The sequence below is a fragment of the Syngnathus scovelli genome, chromosome 4 (assembly GCF_024217435.2).
Source record: "Syngnathus scovelli strain Florida chromosome 4, RoL_Ssco_1.2, whole genome shotgun sequence".
In the NCBI taxonomy this organism is placed as follows: domain Eukaryota; kingdom Metazoa; phylum Chordata; class Actinopteri; order Syngnathiformes; family Syngnathidae; genus Syngnathus; species Syngnathus scovelli.
Genome location: NC_090850.1, coordinates 18,114,013 through 18,132,291, shown reverse-complemented (window position 1 = coordinate 18,132,291; position 18,279 = coordinate 18,114,013). Strand labels below are relative to the sequence as shown.

The 18,279-nt window shown below is 44.1% G+C and overlaps 1 protein-coding gene across 8 annotated transcripts in view; it reads right to left on the bottom strand.

Annotated features, from left to right (window-relative positions):
* trpm7 (transient receptor potential cation channel, subfamily M, member 7) overlaps window positions 1–18,279 on the bottom strand; it is a 26,919-nt gene extending 8,640 nt beyond the window's left edge. Inside the window, exons 1-30 of one of the 8 annotated variants that reach the window (XM_068650473.1) lie at window positions 14,547–15,530; window positions 13,713–13,792; window positions 12,339–12,377; window positions 11,450–11,657; window positions 11,116–11,329; window positions 10,702–10,826; window positions 10,456–10,627; window positions 10,078–10,252; window positions 9,858–9,981; window positions 9,429–9,501; window positions 8,001–8,101; window positions 7,418–7,552; window positions 7,278–7,331; window positions 7,055–7,195; window positions 6,837–6,971; window positions 6,412–6,689; window positions 6,072–6,300; window positions 5,350–5,505; window positions 5,120–5,263; window positions 4,120–4,248; window positions 3,794–4,045; window positions 3,396–3,570; window positions 3,053–3,185; window positions 2,594–2,772; window positions 2,309–2,441; window positions 1,391–2,139; window positions 986–1,300; window positions 477–550; window positions 296–392; window positions 144–223 (exon numbers count right to left, since the gene is read on the bottom strand). In XM_068650473.1, coding sequence (XP_068506574.1) covers window positions 144–223; window positions 296–392; window positions 477–550; window positions 986–1,300; window positions 1,391–2,139; window positions 2,309–2,441; window positions 2,594–2,772; window positions 3,053–3,185; window positions 3,396–3,570; window positions 3,794–4,045; window positions 4,120–4,248; window positions 5,120–5,263; window positions 5,350–5,505; window positions 6,072–6,300; window positions 6,412–6,689; window positions 6,837–6,971; window positions 7,055–7,195; window positions 7,278–7,331; window positions 7,418–7,552; window positions 8,001–8,101; window positions 9,429–9,501; window positions 9,858–9,981; window positions 10,078–10,252; window positions 10,456–10,627; window positions 10,702–10,826; window positions 11,116–11,329; window positions 11,450–11,657; window positions 12,339–12,377; window positions 13,713–13,792; window positions 14,547–14,600 — 4,953 coding nt within the window. In that variant the 5' untranslated portion in view covers window positions 14,601–15,530. Of the gene's footprint in view, window positions 1–143; window positions 224–295; window positions 393–476; window positions 551–985; window positions 2,140–2,308; window positions 2,442–2,593; window positions 2,773–3,052; window positions 3,203–3,395; window positions 3,571–3,793; window positions 4,046–4,119; window positions 4,249–5,119; window positions 5,264–5,349; window positions 5,506–6,071; window positions 6,301–6,411; window positions 6,690–6,836; window positions 6,972–7,054; window positions 7,196–7,277; window positions 7,332–7,417; window positions 7,553–8,000; window positions 8,102–9,428; window positions 9,502–9,857; window positions 9,982–10,077; window positions 10,253–10,455; window positions 10,628–10,701; window positions 10,827–11,115; window positions 11,330–11,449; window positions 11,658–12,338; window positions 12,378–13,712; window positions 13,793–14,546; window positions 15,536–18,079 lie in introns of those variants that run through there. The other 7 variants (XM_049718692.2, XM_049718690.2, XM_049718691.2 and 4 more) reach the window with 7 other exon arrangements.

Below are 18,279 nucleotides of genomic sequence, written 5' to 3'. Positions count from 1 at the left end.
TTAAGCATGAATCACAAAAAGGCATGCCGAGTGCGTTTTATCTGATTGTTTTATATTTATGGGCTACAAGTGTTTTTTTATTGTAATGGTGTGAGAAATTGTTCACATACTGCTGTTTTGGTTAGCAAAGGGTGTATACTTACTACCGGCACTGAACCCCGGGGATCCTCATGGAAGAGGATGTCTTCAGCTGACACTCTGCTACGATCCCTCTTCCTCAAAGCTGCAGACACACGAGTGTAAACAAAAAATATATACTTGTTTTGTGATGTTTGATGTTTTCATGAGAACCTACTTGAATCGGGATGGAGAAAAGCAGGACTCCTGTCAAATTCTGTGAAACCTGCATAGGAGTTAACTGCTCTTATGTGACCTTGTCCTTCCGGCTGAACCTGGGAACACATGACCAGACAAGGTTAAGAGGACTTGATTTTTCTTTCCATTATTCTTATTTTTTCAATGACAGGCAGACAGACCAGCTGTTTGCTGTGCTGTGGGCTGGAGGTATCTTTGGGTGTCGAGCCCTGGGGATTAAAACAGTCTTTATGTCCTGAAAGCAAAACAACATTGTGTGAGCCATGTGAAATGAAATGTTCCTCCATTTAGTTAAATTTGACCCCACCAAACCCACTTTCCAATCAAATATAACATTCCTCAGTTGAAAAGCTTCATCAGGTTTGTGTAGCAACTCATTCAAAAATATTTTAATTTGTGGAGACACAGTTAAGAGTAAAAAGGGAAAAGTCAAATCCCATCACCACACTTCATCAAAACACACGAGCCTCATCAGAACCCGGAACCCGCCTCCACCTATCAAAGGTAACCTGTTAATCTTCAAGTCATGCAAGCGGCCTCAACATGTCTGAAAACATCTGAACCGGTGAGAACAGACAGAAGAACAGCAAAAGGGAGGAAAAGCTGCATGGCACCCGATCTGGGAGTGGACAGATGCCAGTACCCGGCAGATGCGACCCACAACTCAAACCTCTTGTTTGCATTTCCGCATGTATCGCCTCGTCACAATTTTGACCCTCAGAGCAGGAGCCTGGCGGCGGAGAAACATCTCTGCTCCTTCGTCCGTGGGGCCGTCGGCCTGTCACGGCAGCGGTGACGCTATCTTCTTTGCTCTGAGTGTGTGTTTGGCATCTACTCGGAGAAGCTGTCCGGCCATCGTCGTCGCAGAAAGCCTCATTGACATACCCCGATGCCCAGCCCCCCCCTCCTTCTAACCCTTGTGCATTGCCAGACTGCGCGGAGCAAGCAGGAGAGCAGGCAGGCTGAGCAGTGCCTGAAGCCGTAGCTACAACCACCACAGTGGGATACAGACACACACCGTTTTCATCGTCCTCACTCCTCACTGGAGCGATAGCAGATTCTCTCTCGTACTTACCGACGAACGCCCCAAACTCTACAGTGGCGCTGTCAGGCGTCTGCTGGTAAGGCCCGGCCAGAGCAAGCTCCGGGTGGCTGGAGCCGCTTGGCTGGGAGGGGGTGCTGCTGATGTGGAAGTGCGCCACGCGCGAGGGCACGTTGGGCAGGCTGGATGGCGAGTCGGAATACTCCGGCTCGTGTGGACGGGTCAGCCTCCTGCGGGTGAGGGAGTGGCCCCGGGAATGCGGCTCCGGAGGGGAAATGGCCGCAGCACTTGGGACAAAGGCACTGGAGGCACCGGTGCCGGAGGAACCAGCCTCGGCGGCATAGTGTCTGAGCGCCAGCAAGCCCCTTCTCTCCGGACTCGGATCCAGCCCTGGTCCTGCTAAGGGGCCTGGCCCGACTCTACGACTACTATCGGTCCCGTAGCCCCCGGCGCCAATCCCAAAAAGAGAGTCTGCAATGTTCGCCGAGCCTAGGTAGTTCCGCTTCCCCATCACGGAGGATTTGGAGTGGGGGCCAGTGTCTGTCGCAACGGGGACAATACTGGGAACCATGTTCTTGGAGAGGCTGAGCTCCCGGGTGATCTGATTGTGGACCTTGCTGGCCTCTGACGCCCTCTGAGCCGTCAACGTCTTCAGGGTGTCCACGGTGAGGACGGACAGGTCCTGCAGGTGACCGATCTGGGAGTCCAGCGTGTGTAAGGAGCGCTTGATGAAGTTGACCTTGTTGCCCACTTCCTTCAGTTGCATGCACATGGTGTCAACTCTGAAAAGTACCACAAATAAATTATTTTCCCAAAGACCATATCAGACTCCAACAGTGCTTGCGTCTGAGATGCTATTGTTTATAAACCAATAAATAATCTTAATGTAAAGATGACCATCTCTATTTGCAACATTACTTGCCGCTTATCTTCAGGGACTAGAGGTTGTACCTTTCAGAGGTGAGCCGTATGCGCTCCTCACTTCCTGTGTGGAACTGGTCGTCCTTTTCGTGGAAGTACGTCTCCACACATTGTTCTTCAAAGTCATGAAGCTTCTTTTGATCTTCCTCTGTGAGAAACAACTCTGAAGGGAAGAGAAGGGGGGGAAAAAAAAGTGACTTTTTTCACTCTAGTCAAAGAACCCCAAAAATTATAATATTCACTTTGCGGCATGCCGTTTTGTTGTGATACTGTTTATTCGGTGCAAAAAAAGAAAGAAAAAAAAAAGAGACATACTTGGCCCGTAGTTGTTTTGCTCCTTTCTCTTCCTGCACATGCATAAGAGTGAGTAGATATGGCACAGGAGGATGAAAGGTGGAGGGAGGACCGGTTTCTCATGGTAGGCCATGACAAAGTGGTAGCGCTGGTACTTCCACACCAGATTGGAGATGGACTTCACTTGTAGATACACGTTACTGTAGAAAAGAACAGGGATGCTGTCACACTTATGGTCACACACTGGTTGGGGTCAATACGGCATTCATTTTGTTTTGAAACTATATCATTTTGTGGCTTTGGCTACATGTTACCTTTGTACACTGCATTGGTTTATTGATTAATAGAAGCTTATAGAAAGAAAAATGCGGACGTTGTAAAGTTGTCATCCATTTTTGTTTTGATTTCCTGCGAATGTGTTTTTTTTTTTTATATAGTATGTTGTCAATTTTGGAAGCGTGAACAAGTGTGTGGACCTACTTGAAGAAGGCGATGAGGAGGTTGACCATGAGTATGTACTGCACAAAGAGGTAGACTGCTTGGAGGAGAGGAGTCAGCCACACTCCCGCTGTGCACAGGCTCTTCACTGACTGATCACTGTTGTTAGCACACACTGTGAAGAAAAAGAACCTATCGGGACATGTACATACACATATCAACAAAAAAACAACAACATTAAACTATATCTAACTGCCTTTGTTGTGCTAAAAGGATGTGACTACCTATAATTGTTAGGAACGAGTCAAAATCTGGTCATTATAAAACCCTTTATCTGAAGCACGATTCTAGAAGGCATCCAACGTATCTCCCTTTCCATCCTCACCATCGATTTCATAGGCATACACTTCTCCATACATCATCCAGTATGGTTGGAACACCACATCTTTGGCCAGCGTCCAGCTTGGCTCTTCGTCCGGGTACAAGATAGCCTTGCGGGGAACGCCGTAGCTGAGCAGGACGATGGCCATTATCACCACAATGTAAAACATGTTGGCCACCTATGAAAGGGAGTCAAGCACATGTGACCTACAAGGCCACTTTGTACACAAAGCCTCAAGTTGAAACATTTTACTCTGACCAATAAAAATGTAGACCTTGTTATGGAAATAGTTTGGAATGCATACAGTTATTAAATATTAGTTATTTTATATTATTTCTAGGTGGAAGCATGAGTAGCGTCTCAAAATGTGCTAGAAAGTGGAACTTGCGCCAGGAACTCACCATTTTGGCGATCATCATGACATAGGGCCCAGCTTGCTGGTTGACAGCCATGATATCGAGGAGTCGCACGTACCAGAAGATGATATTGAGACAATAAACTGTCCTGCCAGGGACGAAGGTTTTCCCTCCGCCCAGTCTCAAACCCAAGCCAATGAAAAAGGACACGATGGCCAGGAAGTCTGAGACGTTGAAGTAGTCATCAAACCACACTTTTATCTTTTGACTTATTTTGCCTGCTTCTGACATGAACATCTGCAGAGAAGGCAAACGTTTCGCTTTAGTTCATTCATGAAGGCAACGATTTAAGACTCTATTGAAGGAGGTACCTCTCGGATCTTCTCGATGGCTGAGGTGAAGATGTATAGGATGACGACCCATTCTTGAGGAGAAGGCCATTCAGGCATTTTTACCAGGACCACGTACGAGTAGAGCATCAAGAACCCCAAATAAAAGAGCTGAGGACACAAAATGTTTCAAATGAGGTAGGGTCAGAGTTAATTCAACTATCAATTAATTAATAAGGTTGAGTAACTGGATCTTTTGTTTTGTCTTATCTTCTCGTCTTCACACTGGTATGACAGTCAGGAATGTCCCAATGTTACTTTTCCTATAATTAATTCGGGGTCAAATAATTGGGACTGTGGGAAAGTAGCATCATTAGCATATAGACTGTTAAAGGATTGAACTGATATAGCTGATACAACACGGACTAAGTGGACTTTTAAATAACACACGAACCAAAACACTTGAGTAGTTAAGTGCTTGGAAATCAAGCAATCATCTGACAGCTAAATTTGGTTCTGAGTGCTACCATTGACGCATGAAAGTCAGTATGCCAGAAGGCATCTGAGATATGTTAATGAGCACTTTCGATGATGTTATCTGCTCATTATTGTCGTAGTGAACAAGTGGCAATCCATCCCCGTGTAACCGAGAACTTGCCTCGGGCTTGCCGAGGCAAAAACGAGATGAAATAATCACCAACGAGTATGAACGTGACAATCCCTGAGCTTTCCATGAAGAGGTGCTGTGGGAATATTGATCCTCTATGGGAGTCATTAAGCGATGAATATCCAAAGCATGTGCATCTGGGTGTCTGATAAGACTGTGTGCACCTTGTCCCTTTTGTCATTATTGTTTGACTACTACTCCTGCATCGCATTGAAGTACCGCAAAACTGATAGCTTCAGTTTGTATCTGCGTAATAAATTTCATAATACAGATGAAAGTGACAGCTCAAGACTTAGACTGGAAATAATGGGAGGATCCAAGTTGTTTCGATTATAATAGGCTCTATCACATGTTGAATACATGGAGTACGCATACCGTGTTGGACCAGAACTTGACGATGGGAGCGTGGTAGAAAGCGTAGATTTTCCTGGTTAATGGCAGCTTTCGGGAGCGAGCGTGCGTCTCCATGTCAGTCTTTGTGTCCGTAGGATCGATGGACCTGGCCTCCTTGAATACATCCTGCAATCAAATAAAAAATGAATTATGGGAAACAAAGCAAAGAAAGCATTGAAAACATGAGATGAGATTCACTGCGTGATTCTGACCATTTGTATGTCATCGGTCATGTTTTGGAAGTTGTTTTCGCTGTCCTCCATGGTAATCTGGTGGTCGTCTTGGCTTTGTGGGATGTGCGCCATCTCGGCTTTAGACTTGTACTCCAGCAGCAGGATGGCAGGAGGCACTAAAATGCTCAGGATAACCTGGCGACAAACACACAAGTAGGTGGGCTCTCATATTTTGCCCCTCTTGCCCGTCCGTCTCAAAGCATGCACAACAATAAAATCCAAGTAAAATAAAAATGTTTTCTTATGTTCTATGCACCCCAACTAATCTAAACATGGAATGCAGATTAATATTGTGTTTGTGGAGTAAGAATCAAGCAACCAAATCCATATTTATTTTTTCCTCATTTCAGGGGGCGGCCTTTTTATTTTTTCCCATTGTGGTGAAGTGCTGAATACATGTCAGGGGGAGGAGGGACCCCTGCATGCAGATGTACACGTCACGCTTCCTCTAGCACAGTCATGTGACCGGAAAGCGCCACGGGGTCGGCACTTCCCGGGTGTTCGCTGTGCGAAGGGGGCGGCCATTTTGCCACTTGCTGTCAGCTGAAAGTGGCATCACAGTGCCTAAGGGGGCCATCTAATGACCAAACACGGCTCACTAGTTTTCTGGGTTTGAGCCATCACATGGTTTAAGAAGTCACAAGGACAACTTCTCATTAGAAAAACAAGCCCGGGTTAAAAATCTAAGATGGAGCATGAACCTTGTACCAGGAGTTCTTGCGCATGTTTAGCCGCCCCATCCACATGTCGGACAACAGCAGCTGGGTGCAAGTGTGCGCCACGAAGGGTCGCAGGTGCGAGGAGACGGCCAGCTTCAGGCAGGTGGAGTTGCTCCAGTTCTTCAGCTCGTAGGTGAGCAGCTTCATAGCCATGGTCTCGTCCTGCCTGAACGACTGCTCCAGCAGGTCCACCGCCAACGTGCCAAATTCACTGGAAAACACCCGCAATTGTTGTCAGGCCAGCATCTGAAATTTAATGACTGGACTTCCTCTATTTACAAAGTTCAATGTCGCTTAGTCAGCCAAGTGGCAGGAAACCTACTTTGAGTACTCCTTCAGCTCCTCCGACGTGTCGTCCACCACATCGCTCTTCTTGGCCTCGTAGCCCATCGAGCGGCAGAGCTTGCAGGCCACCAAAGCCTTGGCCATGTTCTCCTCGCCGTGCTGCCAAAAGAACAGCGACATTTTCTGCCGCTTCATGAGCACGGCCCACACCAGCAGCTCGTTGAACGGGTAGGGAAAGCGCCGTGTCTCCGGGTCGTCGATGTCCACAATCTCCTCCCTGTTGCGCTTCTTATTTTGCTCTTTGGTGGACTCCAACTGAGAGGGGGGCCCGGTAGAGCAGCAGAGGTATCAGATTTGGGTTTATTTTTAATAACACAAAACAATGTCTCACTAACTATGTACATGATGTGACTGCTTTGATAGTGACTTGCAATTGTAAAGGACTGCTGAAGTTTTCCTTACCTTGGGCTTATAAGGCTGTGCAGTCTTGATGAAATGGTTGTGCCTGGTCTTCTCCTTCTTATCAGCATTCATGCTGAATGACTCATGACTTTTCCTCAAATGAGAGCCCGGGCCTATCGGGTGACGCCCAGACCTCTGCGCACACATGGGGAACAATGATTTTGTTTTGGAGAAAGGCGTAAAAGATAACTAGCGTACAACAGTGGAGGCTTACTCACCCTATTGCTGCCATGGAGATTGTTGTAAATGATTCGAAAGCGTTTCCTTGTGTAGTTGCACCTGTAAGTCCCGCCCATCAGGTACTCGATAACCAGGCCCACATCAATTAGGGTGATCTTGTAGTTTGGAGGTAAGTGGCTCTGTGAAAAGTCAAAGCGGAAAAACAACACTTGAGATTGAATTGACTCGTACTCTGGAAGTGAAAAAATGATCTCCGCTGACCTGCTTGACATCTCTAACCAGGTGGAGGAGAGTTGGATTGTTGGGAGGTTGTTTCTAAAAAAAAAAACAATAGTGGAAAAGTGTTAGATGATCATTTGCAAACATTCCGGTTCATTACTTGTGCCTGTTTGATAACCCACGGTGTTGTAAAGCTCCTCGAGACGATTGATTGTCAGGAAGCGGTGCATGCTGACACCATTTTCAATAAGCAGCTTGACAAAATCCACTCGATCCATTACGAGTGCATCCAGCATGGCTTGCTCCAAGGAACTCACCTGCACACACAAACGCAAATAAAAGGGTATGAGCTTATGATAACACCCCCCCCCCCCCCAAAAAAAAGAAGACACACCTGCGTGAAGCCAAATCATAACTTAAAAACCGTTGCAGCACAAACGAAAATTTTTACAGCACAAATGAAGCACAAAAGAAATATTTTCCTTCAATTTTGCATGGGGTGGGGGACACAGCTCCCCACCAAAATCAAAATAAATGTGATCTAGTAGGGAGACGGGAATGCCAAAGTTTCCAAATAAACAGTGGCACCAAGGTCAGCCTATGATGACCACGCCAATAAGCGTTCATCTTACAAGCTGCTCATGGCCCCCGGGGCTCCTCAGACTGCAACATTGTGGTCATTTGAGATTCTAAGGTCATTTTGGGCCAGTCCAAAGGTTTGAGGCTAAAGCTAAGCAAAGCAAATACACGTGCACACACACATACCAAAAGCTGCTGTCCATACACAAACACGTGATTCTTGGCAATGTCAACGCGGTCCCAGGCCAGGGTCAGGACCAGCTGATCGAAGGCAGAAGCATTTGTGCCTGAAACACACACGTTCAATATGCGTTCATAAAAGGGGCCGCCAGACATCATTCAGTAGTGCCACTCACGCTCACACTATTGAATTATTTTATGCTCGTGACAAAAAGTCAAGTGCTCACTTCTAAAATGCTGTCATGCTCACTACAGATTGTTTTTCCCCCCATACAAGAGCATTTCAGTTGTGCATAAACATTTCAGTCATTGGGACTCCTTGCTTGTACGTACACCTACAGGAAATGAAACTGACTCAATCGAGCCGTCTTGCTTGAAAATAGTCTTTCTCAAACTATTCCCACAAAGTTGGAGTCATACTATAAAGCAAAATGTCTGTAATAAGATAGAGTTAAGATTCACGTGGGAATTAAGTGCTCCAGCTCGGTTCCGATTGATTAATTAATTGCTTTATATTTCCTGGACTTTAAATGGATTGTGTGCGTAATGGCAATGTGACTCAAAATGATTTCCTGGCAACATTATTCCCACTAGCACAACATTTCTACTTGCGGCGACAGTGATGATTTAACCACCCACAAAATTCCCACTACACATCATGTCTGCTAAACACTGGCGTGTCATAAACACCCAAAAGTGGAAAGAGGAAAAGTGAATTTAACCGTTACTTGGGAACTCATTGAATTTATGTAACAAGTTTTTATATTTACAATGAGGATATATATGTACATGTAATTGTCCAATTGCTTTCTTATGCTTATTCATACAGAGTATACGCAGATATGGGAAAGTTAAAAAAACAAATACTCATTTACTCACTAAAATCACAATGAAAAGGAACATTATCCATTTTGACTTCTTTGCCCTGTTACATGGCAACATGGAAGCTCAGGGTCCTTTGGAGGATAAGTTACTGTTTCACTAGCAAGAACACACTTCGCCGCTAACAAATATTTGTTTGTGTGAACTTTTCAGTCTACATGGTCGCTCACCTGCAGTCGCCACAGGCAGTCTTGTCTTTTGTCGAAATATAAAGTGAGGGCAAGGAATCCTTCTCTAAGGTAGGTAGGTAGGCAGACGTAATTGCTTCCATAACATCAAGTAAACCTTTTTTGACATATATTTTGTGTCTCTGAATTGACTCTTAACTGAGTTTCAAGAGATTATAGGGACGGAGAGCGATCTCTTTAAAATCAAACTGGGCCAAACTGCTTTGAAAGCATATCAATAACAGAAGAAAAACACCGCAGAGCCCTGAAATCTTATAGCCTTTCTCTGCTTCAGATGAGCACTAAATCAACATGGCTTGTACTCTGGCAGAAATATGTCTTTATTATTAGAAAAGGAAAGCAAGCGTATGGGAAGAAGTCCTACCTTGGAGTAAGGCCTTGAGAATGGCGACGTCGATGTCCTGACTCTCCTCGGAGCTGATGTGAAACACAGTGATCTGTTTTTGAAGAAACGCAACGCTCAGCATCAAGGAAAATTTAATAGATACTAATATTTGGTTAATAACACTAGTCAACGGCAATTTTTTAAATCAGATGGCTATAGCAGTGGTTGTTTTAAAGTGCTAAAAAAAATCTAATAACTAACCATTTTTTTTCAGAAAGCCACCGCATTTCTTTACCACTGCTAACAATAAGCACAACGATAAATTATTTTTTATGAATACCTGACAGTAAAACCTTTTTTGAAAAGGTAGCCTTATTGATAAACTCCTATTTAAACAATGCAGATCCTTCTAATATAGTGGTCCAGTGATGGAATCAAGAATGTATTCCCACTATTGCATCACTTTACCAATTCCTTTTTCTTCATGCACTCCATCAGAGTCTGAAAAAGATGAATGGCGTCCCCTTGGCTGAAGTTGAAGGTTTTCTTGATGGTGGCGATGATGTCCACCTCCACGCCGTCTGGTAGGCGGCTGGGGGGGGCAATTTACAGTGCCATATAGTGATTGCTTAGAAGCACCATAAAAAGGGAACATAAACTGAATAAAATATAATCCGACAGTGCTTACCCGCCTTCCTCAGTTTGCTTGTGGACGTAGGCCAGTATGTCAGCGGCTCGGCCGGTCCCCTCACACACCACCACCGGGACGGGAGGGCTCTCTTGAAGGTAGTCCAGCACGGTCAAGATCACATTGGGACCGCCCTCGAAGATGAGCGCCACAACAGGAACGCCCTGACCAATGCCTGAGAGGAAGAGAAAGTAGGCAAAGAAGAAGTGGACAGTTACTACACTTTGCATTCAACAAGAGTGTCTTAAGTTTAAATGTGTTTCAAGCTTGTGGGCAGGATGAAATCAAAGTATATATTTTATTGGGTCGCTCTTTGACGTAAATTTAAATTTTTGCAGGTGGGTCTAGAACATGTGTGTCCTATTGTGCGGCTCTTACGTGCATGTATTCTTTGGAGGTTGATGTGTTTCTCCAGGTCCCGCCGCAGTTTGACCTCGGCACCGTACTTGCCCACTGTGCCGTCGTCGACGAGGAGGAAATGTGAGTGGAGGTTGTTGAGAACATTGAGTTTGCTGAGAGGGTTGAGTAGCGTCTGGTATGGAGCGATGATCTGCGGGGACATCCCAAAATAAGGTGAAGGTTTTTGTTTTTGGACACGGTGCAATATGATGCAACACGTCTTACGTCTCTCCCGATGAGGTCACTCCTGTTTTCGATCACTCCCCAGGATGCAATACCAATAGTGCAAATCTTCTTTGATGATCTGGAGCAGTGTTCTTTGAGAGCGTCACCGACATGTTTTGCTACACCTTTGGCAGAGCAATGCAAATAACCCCCGGGGTTTTATGACTACTTACTGGCAGCTTACGTTTAGTCTTTAACTATTCCTATAAAAGCGGTATTTTGGAGGAATGCAGCAAAAAGGCAGTCTGGGCAAAACCAACATACCGCATAGTTGGTCATGTGACCGATATAGGCACAACTTTGTATACCGTGGAAAACAGATATTTATATTTAGTCATTTAAGCAATGCTAAAACGTATTTTAAGACGTGTCAAGACAACGTAAGACTGGAAATGAAGTACAGTTTCTCCAAACCTGTGTTGACCCCTCCGGTGAGGATCCAGGCACCCGTGGTGACAGCTGCCTTGATGAGACCCTTGCCCACCACTTGCTTGATGCGAGGGTGCAGATCAAAGTTCTGCACGCCCCCGTGGACAGAGATGAGGATCTTGGGAAGCTCCATGTGCCATTCCTTCAGCATTAGCTTTAGGATGCTTTCCGGACGAGAGTCGTAGGACAAACGCACATACTGGACAGACAGGGATGACCAATAAATAATCTTACACAATCTATGACATACACATGTGACGAATGACAAATATAGTTACAGTGTAGAGCATTACTCAGTTAGAACAGTAATCCTCCCTACCTTGGCTCGATAGGAGTGCGAGCCTCCCTGGAAGTTAACGACACCATAGGCGTCAGTGGGGCTGGCCTCTGTGTGTTTTTCCACCGACCACTCCTCCAGCTCCGGCGCTGGCCCGCCGGCGCTCTCAGCCGTCCTCACGTCCGAGTACTTGTTGGCCAGGCTGGCTGTGAAGCCGACATGCTGCCGCACCAGACGCCCGCAGCAGCACCTGAAGCGCACACGCGCGTGGTTTTAAAAAAACCAACAAAAATCAGGAACAATTACCCAACACATTCATTTGACTTTCAAGAACAAATGTTTCAAGCTTTTTGCTAGCTTCTTGCCACTGTGCTAAATTGATTGAGCATACTCAATTATTGCATTGTTATTTGTCTTGTATGCTAGAAAACAACCAGAGGGAGAAGGCATAAAAGAACAAATCAAGTGTCCTGTTCTAGGCTTCCATCATTAACTGACTTTGACAACATTAGAATACATTTGACTAATGATTGTGTTGTCTCATTTTCTATTTTGGGCCTATGAAAGAAAACAAACCTAAAAGAACTTTAAGTGAGCCTTGTAATCTTTTTTTTTTTTACAGTACTATGTAGCATTCTACTAAAAGAAAACAACCCGAAATGAATATAAACACAGTCATTTTGACATGATTTATCTTTTATTCACTACTGAGGCTACAAGCATTAATTAATGGGCCACATGAGGTGATTATCTTAGCAAAGAATGTGGGATCACAAAGCCTGGAAGTTAATTGTTTCCTGAGGCGGGTTTCTGCTCGGCACAATGACGACACTCTTTGCCTTGAGGCTGCTTGTGGGGAGCAGAGATTCTCTACGAGCTCATCTTGTCTGACCAGAGAATGTCAGAAACAAAAGACAGAGGCGTTACTCACCGGACGAGCTGTCGGCAGATCTGGCATCCTGGAAGGCATCTGGATGGAATTTAAACACATGACACGAAGCATTCAAAGGTTTGAATTGAAGCAGAGACCACAACGGGCACGACTATGCAAGAATTTCACCGAGAGGAGTTTCAACTCAGCTGTTGAGACCTTTAAAAGGAGTTCTGGAATCGAATTAACTGTCTTATTGCAAATGTTTGAAGACAAGTAAAATAAAGTCTGCGGCGATGTTAATTTAAGAAATAAAACCTATTGATTAATATGAAAAAGGACATCAATTGGTCATTTGTTACAACGTAATCAAGTTTTTACGACTCTTTCAAAATTGCTCTACAACCAAATCAAGGATTGCATTTTCTCCAATAACTTGATTTTTCAGAAGAATATTTAATTACTAACATAATCCATAGCTGTAGTCCTACGAACCAATTCCACAAGCACAATTAATTTTAACAACGTCGTGATACCAGTTATGAACTTGCGTATTCATTTATGACATAACAACATGATTATGAGATGATATATTGCCAAATTAATATTTCTCCCGCAGCCTGAAATGTGGGTCATGGTTCAAAGTTCACAAATCCAACCACAGTATGGGCGCTAACATGCACTGGGGGAGAAAAAGGGGAAGTGTAGGAAAATAATTGATTACAAAGAAAACACAAAGAAAAAGAATAACTGTGCCGGAAGGTCGAGGAATGCACATTAGTTACAAAGAGTAACTAGAAACGGAGATGATTTATCACACAAAGCGAGTGAACAGTACATTTATGGAATCCAACTATATTAGATGAAGAATTTTTTTTTTTTTAAAGTCTTGGTATACACAGTACATGTGTAATGACAATGTTCTATATTATAAACATTGTTCCAAATCATCCCAAAAGGACATTACATGGTGATTTTTTTTTTTTTTTAAAGTCTTGGTTCCTGTGTCTTCCTGAATTTTGTTATTAAGATGATGGCATTATTAACTGCAATATTAAGCAAAGTGTTATTAAATGCATTTGCATAGTTATCAAATTCCTGACATTCTAGCCTCTACACTAAAAGTAAATTGTTCTATTAAGTAGTTTTTTTTTTTGCCAAATTCTGTGTTAAAAAAACAAATTCAACTCATGGTTTTTGGTGGAGGTCAAACATGGCTGGCAAATAAAAACAAATTAAATTCACTTGAGCCGAGAGGACGGTAACAAACATCATCAAGTTATAATTACAGTGCGAGTTTAAAAAGCAAGGTTGGAAGCAGACTCATGCAACCACGGTGAGAGTGGGGGTTGAGTCTAACACACACACACCATACAATTACAACGTTGCCACGGCGACCACCACCAGGCTCACTACTGGAGAGCAAACACATACCTGTGGGGGTCCTTTGACACTGGAAGTATGTACACACATTCCCTCTTGGTGAAAGTGCTTTCTATCCAGGGTTTCTGGGACTGACAAAAGAAGAGAAAATACATTTTGGGAGTGAATGTGCTGAAAAATGACAACATTTGAACAATTGAAAATTAATATCAACAGCTGGATGAGTTTAAAGGTGTCGGCCAATGAATGTAGATTTGAAAAGATAAGCACGTTTTTCTTTTCTTTTTTTTTAATTCCCAAAACAAGGTTTTCTACTCCACGAATGTTTAATTAATGTTATTTTCCAGACAGTGGCGTTTGGGAGACCCTCAGTAGGATTAAAAGGACTAATCCCTCCCAGGATATGCAAAGAATCCGTTAAAGCACTTCAACTATTTCTAAAAGTCCAACGACCAGACTTACAAAGTTGGAACAAGAAGTGAAAAGGCTGTTTTGCGTTTCTTTTTTTTTTTGAGCAAGTTAAATTTTAGTCCACATGTGGATGCATTTTTGTTCATTTATCAGTATCTAAATTTTATCTAGTTCAGCAGCAAATCGTATGTCGTATGAACTACTTTTCAACGTGTATGCAGAGCAAAAAGTTGTAAATTCTAACAAAGTTGAATTCAGATTTTATAAAGGTAGCACACTAATCCAATTATGGTTTGGCTGCAGTTTAAATTGATGATGGAAAAACCCATAAGATTCGTAAATCTTTGCTGAATGTAGATTTCAATTTGGATCTGATTCAAAATGTGCATTTGGAAGCTTCACACTGAGGTCCTGCTGATTCAGTAAAATCTGCCCCCCCCAAAGAAAATAACACCCGATCACCTGATAGCATACCTGACCATCTTCTTCGTCTTCATCTCTGTATTTAAGGGCTTTGTAGAAAAACATCCCAATGCTCCTTCATGCATCTCCCGGACCAAAACCACAAATGCCCCAATCTGCCTTCAGAGAACGATCATCAAATCACAAGGTCCTCCGCCTAAACAGAGCTTCTTGGCGCAACGTCCTGCGTTTAGTGCACAGATCTGGCCGAAAGTTAAAAGCTGAGTCATCAGCGAGATGCGGGTGCCCAACAACTGTGCCGCGGACAGTTAATGTGTAAGAAGTGTCTCTCGGGAGGCAGATGAATGTGTCTGAGAACAAGTAGATGTTAGACCAGGGTGAGAGGCCCAGATGAAGGTGGTGTGGGACAGGATTTGTCGATGGGCAGAGGCCTCAATGATAAACAACTACTGTGACACTCGAGCACACATTTAAGAGTCGTCCTGTTGTCCTCTTTTGCTTCTAGTCATCGATGACTAAATAGAAAATGAACAAGCCGTCATAATCCACATATTGAAAACTAACTATATCAATAACCAATCTCTTGAAGTTAATCAATAATTCAATAAATACTCATGCCCATAAATCATAGATACAGGGAAATCAGTTTGATATGAAATCCACCTCGCATAGCACTAAAAACCGGATCGAGCTGGGCTAACCTGTAACCATAGTACCTGAGAATGTCAGACAACAAAAGAGCTCTCGGGACACCCTGCCAAAAACACACACATACACTTATGCTTCCTCACTCACTCTTCCCCTTTGAATTTATTTTCGCAGACTCAGCGCAATAAAAGTTTTGATTTTTTTTTTTTTTTAAATATAACCCAACATCCGCATAATTATTGGAGTAAAATTGAATTGAGGGAGCAATGTTTCAAGTCTTCATGCAGACAACAAAAGTGGTGAAGTGCGACAAGACAATCCAATTGCCCTCAAGAACGGAGCCCAAAAAAGCAGCGACCACAAAGCAAGAGATGCTTTTGCTCTTCTTGTTCGCTCACCACTGACCTCAGCAGCGCAACCTGTTATGATGGCTCGAGGGTGATTCCATTCATTGCAGCAATCCGTCGAGTCTAGATTGTAAATCTTGCAGTCTTTGTTCTCCTAATTTGTCAAACAGAACAAACCGGTGGAGTAGAATCTCCGGGTCAACAGAGTTAGAAAAAATACCAGCAGTGGCTTTGTATTAGTTTTTTTTGTAATGACACTGAGCTGCTGGGATTAAATATCTCCCCAGCCCAAAAAAAGAAAAAATGGATGGGGGAAATAAACTGAAGCCTCTGGAAGGGTTCCATTGGAAGAGTCATGAGACCAAAGCGTGACAGCTCAAGCACTTGTTTCCTGTGGCCATCCATGGCTCAGCAGCGCACTGCGCGGTGTGGCACGCCATGCCCTCCTCGCTGCGATAGCTTCAAGCAAGTGTGCATCCTGGTGATGCACAGGACGTGATCTTGTGATGCTTTCTCTATAAAGCTCAAGCTAACAAGAATGTGGGCCAATAAAAAGCAGGGCTAACCAGTGCTGGAATTTCTTAGAGCGTTGGAAAACATTTCGTTAAACACTGGAGCCAATGCAAATGTAAATGATGTGTGGCATTTTAAGATTTACTGGACAATATGACGATTCAGTTGGCAGGTTATGCAAGGAAGCCAAAACTTCACTTCATCACACTGGATGGAGTGGAAAATAAACCATGTGTGAGGCTGTGACTGAGTTTGTTCTAAAGTCAGCTCAAGGCCAGTGGAAAGAACTTTATCAGCCATCTTCAAATTAGCAAGTGAGTGTGTAGGGTGTAAATGGATTAGTGCGCGAGATAACAGACGCCCCACCACAGCCCCACACACACACACTCGTGCCAAGAGTTTACCTCAGAGCACAACTGAGTGGTGCAAGATTACTCACCGCTCAGAGGCTACAAGACTGAGTTGATCACATCCAGTAATGATAAACAAGCATAAAATGCAAACTTTATGATGCTATTGGAAATTAAGAGGGGCTCTGCGTCCAGATTTTAATGTTTGGCAATTTATTCAACTCTGCAAGCAGCCAATCACACTAAGCTCTGCTTAGAAGTCCCCTTTAAAAAACATTCCTAGAATATCACAATGTATCCTTAATATTTTTAGAATAGCCCTCTGGGCTACCTGGTGCCCGTGGGACCTACGTTGGTGACGTCTGGTGTTGTGCGAGGGGACGCATTGCAACGTCATCACCCGAGCGAGTTCATGCGCACAACACTCTGGACATGTCGTCCAAAACTCTATCCAGTGACCCTCATCCAGTTGAGTGGTAAGCTGGGGCATGTGACCGTCTCAGGCTTCCGCTGTGGGAAAATGATGGTTTCCTTGTCTTGGCTATCATCACCATCTTTTGTCCTTACATTCTGTTTTATTTGTGTTGCCTTAAGCACTTTTTCCTCATCTGGAAAAGCCAGTCAAATACAATGTTCGTATCGTTAACAGATTCAACTACTTCTGCTTGTTTTTACAACCGCCAGCAGCGTAACAAGCTCCCAAGGCGTGCAAGACCATTTTTAATACAATGAGGGGTCATGATAGCTTAGAAAAGGGAGTGTAGAGAACAGAACCATTCAAAAAACCCGCTCCACGAAGCAAAACCCGTTGTCAGCAATGGGAGAATTTTGAAGGAAAGTCTCTTAACAGAACTTTCTCCCACACTGGTTGCTACAGAACAGACTTCAGGAATAAAGTGGGGTATTTGAAAAAATCGTATATTGGGGCACTTGTATGTCAAAGCACAGTGATTTTCTATTAATCACACAAGACCTTATTGGTGCCATCTTATAGGAGTTAATCAATAGCACAATAGCAAGTGGATAATTGAGTTTTTCAGCGAATAGCTAAGGATATGTTCGCATAAAATTTGTGCCTAACGAATGTACTATAATCCTATACACAAACTGGAATTTCTCTGACAATGTCAATCACATCTGACAGTTAAATCTCTCAGTAAAGGCATCAACTCATCGCCTGGAAAGTGCCCGAAGCGAAAGGTCTAAGGCGGGAGTGCATGGTTCCTACGGCGGTGTCAGCACCTCTCGACCTCCGTGACAGAACAAATTAACCATTCGAATAGGGTGTCCCCTTGTCCGAGTAACGACGGCCATGACAACTCGCCTTACACCCAAACATGTCGTTACGATTGTCAGTATTTGTGGTGGAAAATCCGTGTTGTGAGACCACCGGTAACGCCAGGGATGCTACTGTAAGCTAGTTAGCATTTAGCGCTACCAAGCTAGCCACTTAGCCTGCTGTGCCTCGCGTGTGTGTGTGTGTGGAGGGGGCACGCGTGGGGATTTTCTCGCTGGAGCCTTTAAATTGCGTTAAAACGCTACAGCGTATTAGCCGGAGTGTCAACAAACAAAGGGATAATCATCTCGAGCCGAAAAGGTAAACGCGTGCACGGGTGGATCTTCAACTCACGAACCGCGCTGTCACGACGACCCACCGGCGCCAATTTGACAAGCTGACAAAACCTACTCACAAGCGGGGTACGCAATGAGGAAAGCGGCCACGTACCATTCTCGTCACCGTTGAGACTCAGGAGAGGCAGGGTCGTGGCTTCTAGCCATCTATCGGCGGTGCTCTGTGTTATTAGCTTCGGAGAGAAAGCCCGGTGGATGTTAGAGAGATCCGCTTCGGCTGCAGCTCCAACGGAAGGTTGCTTTTTCATAATTGTGCGACTCCAGACTGACGTGACGGCGTGACGGAGCGGCTGA